Source organism: Condylura cristata, unplaced genomic scaffold (assembly GCF_000260355.1).
Source record: "Condylura cristata isolate star-nosed mole 26May11 unplaced genomic scaffold, ConCri1.0 scaffold00021, whole genome shotgun sequence".
Classification (NCBI taxonomy): domain Eukaryota; kingdom Metazoa; phylum Chordata; class Mammalia; order Eulipotyphla; family Talpidae; genus Condylura; species Condylura cristata.
Window position 1 is genome coordinate 26192441 of NW_004567122.1, and position 2044 is coordinate 26194484.

General features: G+C 56.5%; 1 protein-coding gene across 1 annotated transcript; it reads right to left on the bottom strand.

Annotated features, from left to right (window-relative positions):
* Nucleotides 1–394: 394 nt before the first annotated feature.
* Nucleotides 395–988, bottom strand: TIFAB (TRAF-interacting protein with forkhead-associated domain, family member B). Its single transcript, XM_004686515.1, has one exon. The coding sequence runs from the start codon at nucleotides 986–988 to the stop codon at nucleotides 395–397; it is 594 nt and encodes a 197-aa protein (XP_004686572.1).
* Between the last annotated feature and the right edge of the window lie 1056 nt (nucleotides 989–2044).

The following is a 2044-nucleotide window of genomic DNA, read 5'->3' on the forward strand; positions in this document are numbered from 1 at the left end:
GAAAGCCCAAGGTAACCTGGAGCTACCACAAGCGTAATTGTTACATGTGTCCTGCATTCCTGGGGCAACCTCAAACTCTAGCTCTTAAGCAGCATACAAAATTAGCAACATAAAGTAACTCCTAGTCAGACAAGAGTGAGGCAAGGTGGGGAAACACTGAGAAGGCCCCCAGAACCCCTCAGGGCCCCTAAAAGTATATGAAGTTCCCCTTACCTCCATAGCTGCAACTGAGTGCGGGTCCCCCCACCCCAGGCTGCTTGAGTGCAAAATCGGTTCATTGTTCACCAGGCAGTGCTGGCTTGTCAACCTCGCATGATGTAACTTGAATATTTCAACCCCCAGTTCAGCAGAAACAGCAGAAGCTTGCTCTCTGCAGGCAGGGCCCGGAGGGGGGCTAGCACAGCCTACTGTCCGGAATCTCCCTCTGGAGCTGTATTTCTGTTCCTCCTCCAGGGTTTGGCTGGGGAGGGTCCTGGAGAATCCCCAGGTGTCCTGCAGCCTGCTGTCCTGAGCCCTGGCGACACTGCTCCCGAGGGCTGCTTTCCCATTCTTCAGTCTCCTCCACCTGGGCCCTGTAAATCAGGGGTGAAGGGCTGAGACGGAAGCAGCAGACAAGGGCCTCCAGAGAGGTGCCGCTCTCTATGTGGACCAACATCTGGATGCCGCAGAACGCGACCCTGTTGACGCTGCTGAGGGGGACTTGCTCCAGGAAACTGAGAGTCAGGCCGTTGACCCACACGCAGGCCTTGCGGCTCAGGACCTTAAGGCAGAAGGCCAGCAGAGCGCTGCCCTTCTCTCGGTAGGGCTCCAGGGACAGGTGTCGTCGGGAGAGGCAGGAGACCTGCAGCTGGATGTGGGCATCGGAGCCACGCCCTACCAGCAGAGGGCTGGTGTCGTGCCTCAACCTCGGCGGGATCTTGGCGAAGGCTTCAGGGCCCTGGGTGGGGTGGTACAGACTCACCCACAAGACCGTGATGGGCCTCTCCATGGACGGGAGCCTGGGTAGGGCAGAACACAGACACTCCGTGAAGCCAAACACACCTCTGACTCGGAGTCCAGGCAGGCTTGGCCACCCAAAGGACTCTGGGCCATCTCAGCAAAGCACTTCCAGCCCAGTCAAGGCTGTGCATGAAGCCAAGGCTGAAGTTGGATGAAAGTCAGGTCTGCCTGCTCTGGCTCAGTTTCACCTCCACCCTATGGTGCCTGTTCTCTCTGAATTTTACTTTGCTGTCATGTATGTCTGCTTTGTCTATACGTGATATTAGACACACCAGCCTGCAGGGTGGGGCTTGGGTGGCCCATCGTGCTTTGGGGACAATCTGGCCCTGCATCATGGAAAGGTGAGGGCAGGCAGCCAGGCTACACCTGCCTGGTATTCCAACAGTCCCACGCAAACCTGTACAGAGCACTCCCCCGAGCCAAGCAATGGGGTTAAGCCAGAAGAAAAGCCCTTGCTGTCTAAGCCCCCAGCTTCTAGCATCAGACATTCAGAGGGACACAGAAGAGGGGAGCCCGGCCTGCTCCTTGGAGACCAGAAAGGCTGCCTGAAGATTAACAGTGTGAATGAAAACAGCACAGCCCTTGTACTTCCTGAGCCAAGGGCTTTATGGGCATGAACGCCACGAGCATCATTCTTCACTGACTGAGGCAGAAGACAGATCTTGACCAAGAAGGTGGGGAGTGTTGAATTTCGGTCAAGAACGCGTAGGACCTCCCCTGAGGGTAAAGTGCATTGACCACTGTGAGCAGCACAAGCCCAGCTCCTGGGACTCCCTCTCCAGTGTCCTTTAAACTCTCCTTGGAAGGCTACTCAGTGTTCAGCTTTGTCCTGGCGTGGATTTGAGAAGGTAGACCCTCCCACATTCACCAACTCCACGGCCCTAGGACCTGCCACCACCTTCGATGTAAATCCACCTTCCGGGCCCTCCCTGGTGGTGCAAGGGTTTGAAACACAGCACTGTGAAGCTATCTGCAGCCACTGCAGTGTGAGTTGGATCCCCGGTCAGGGAGGTGACCCACATGGCGCAGCAGACCTATCCTGTCT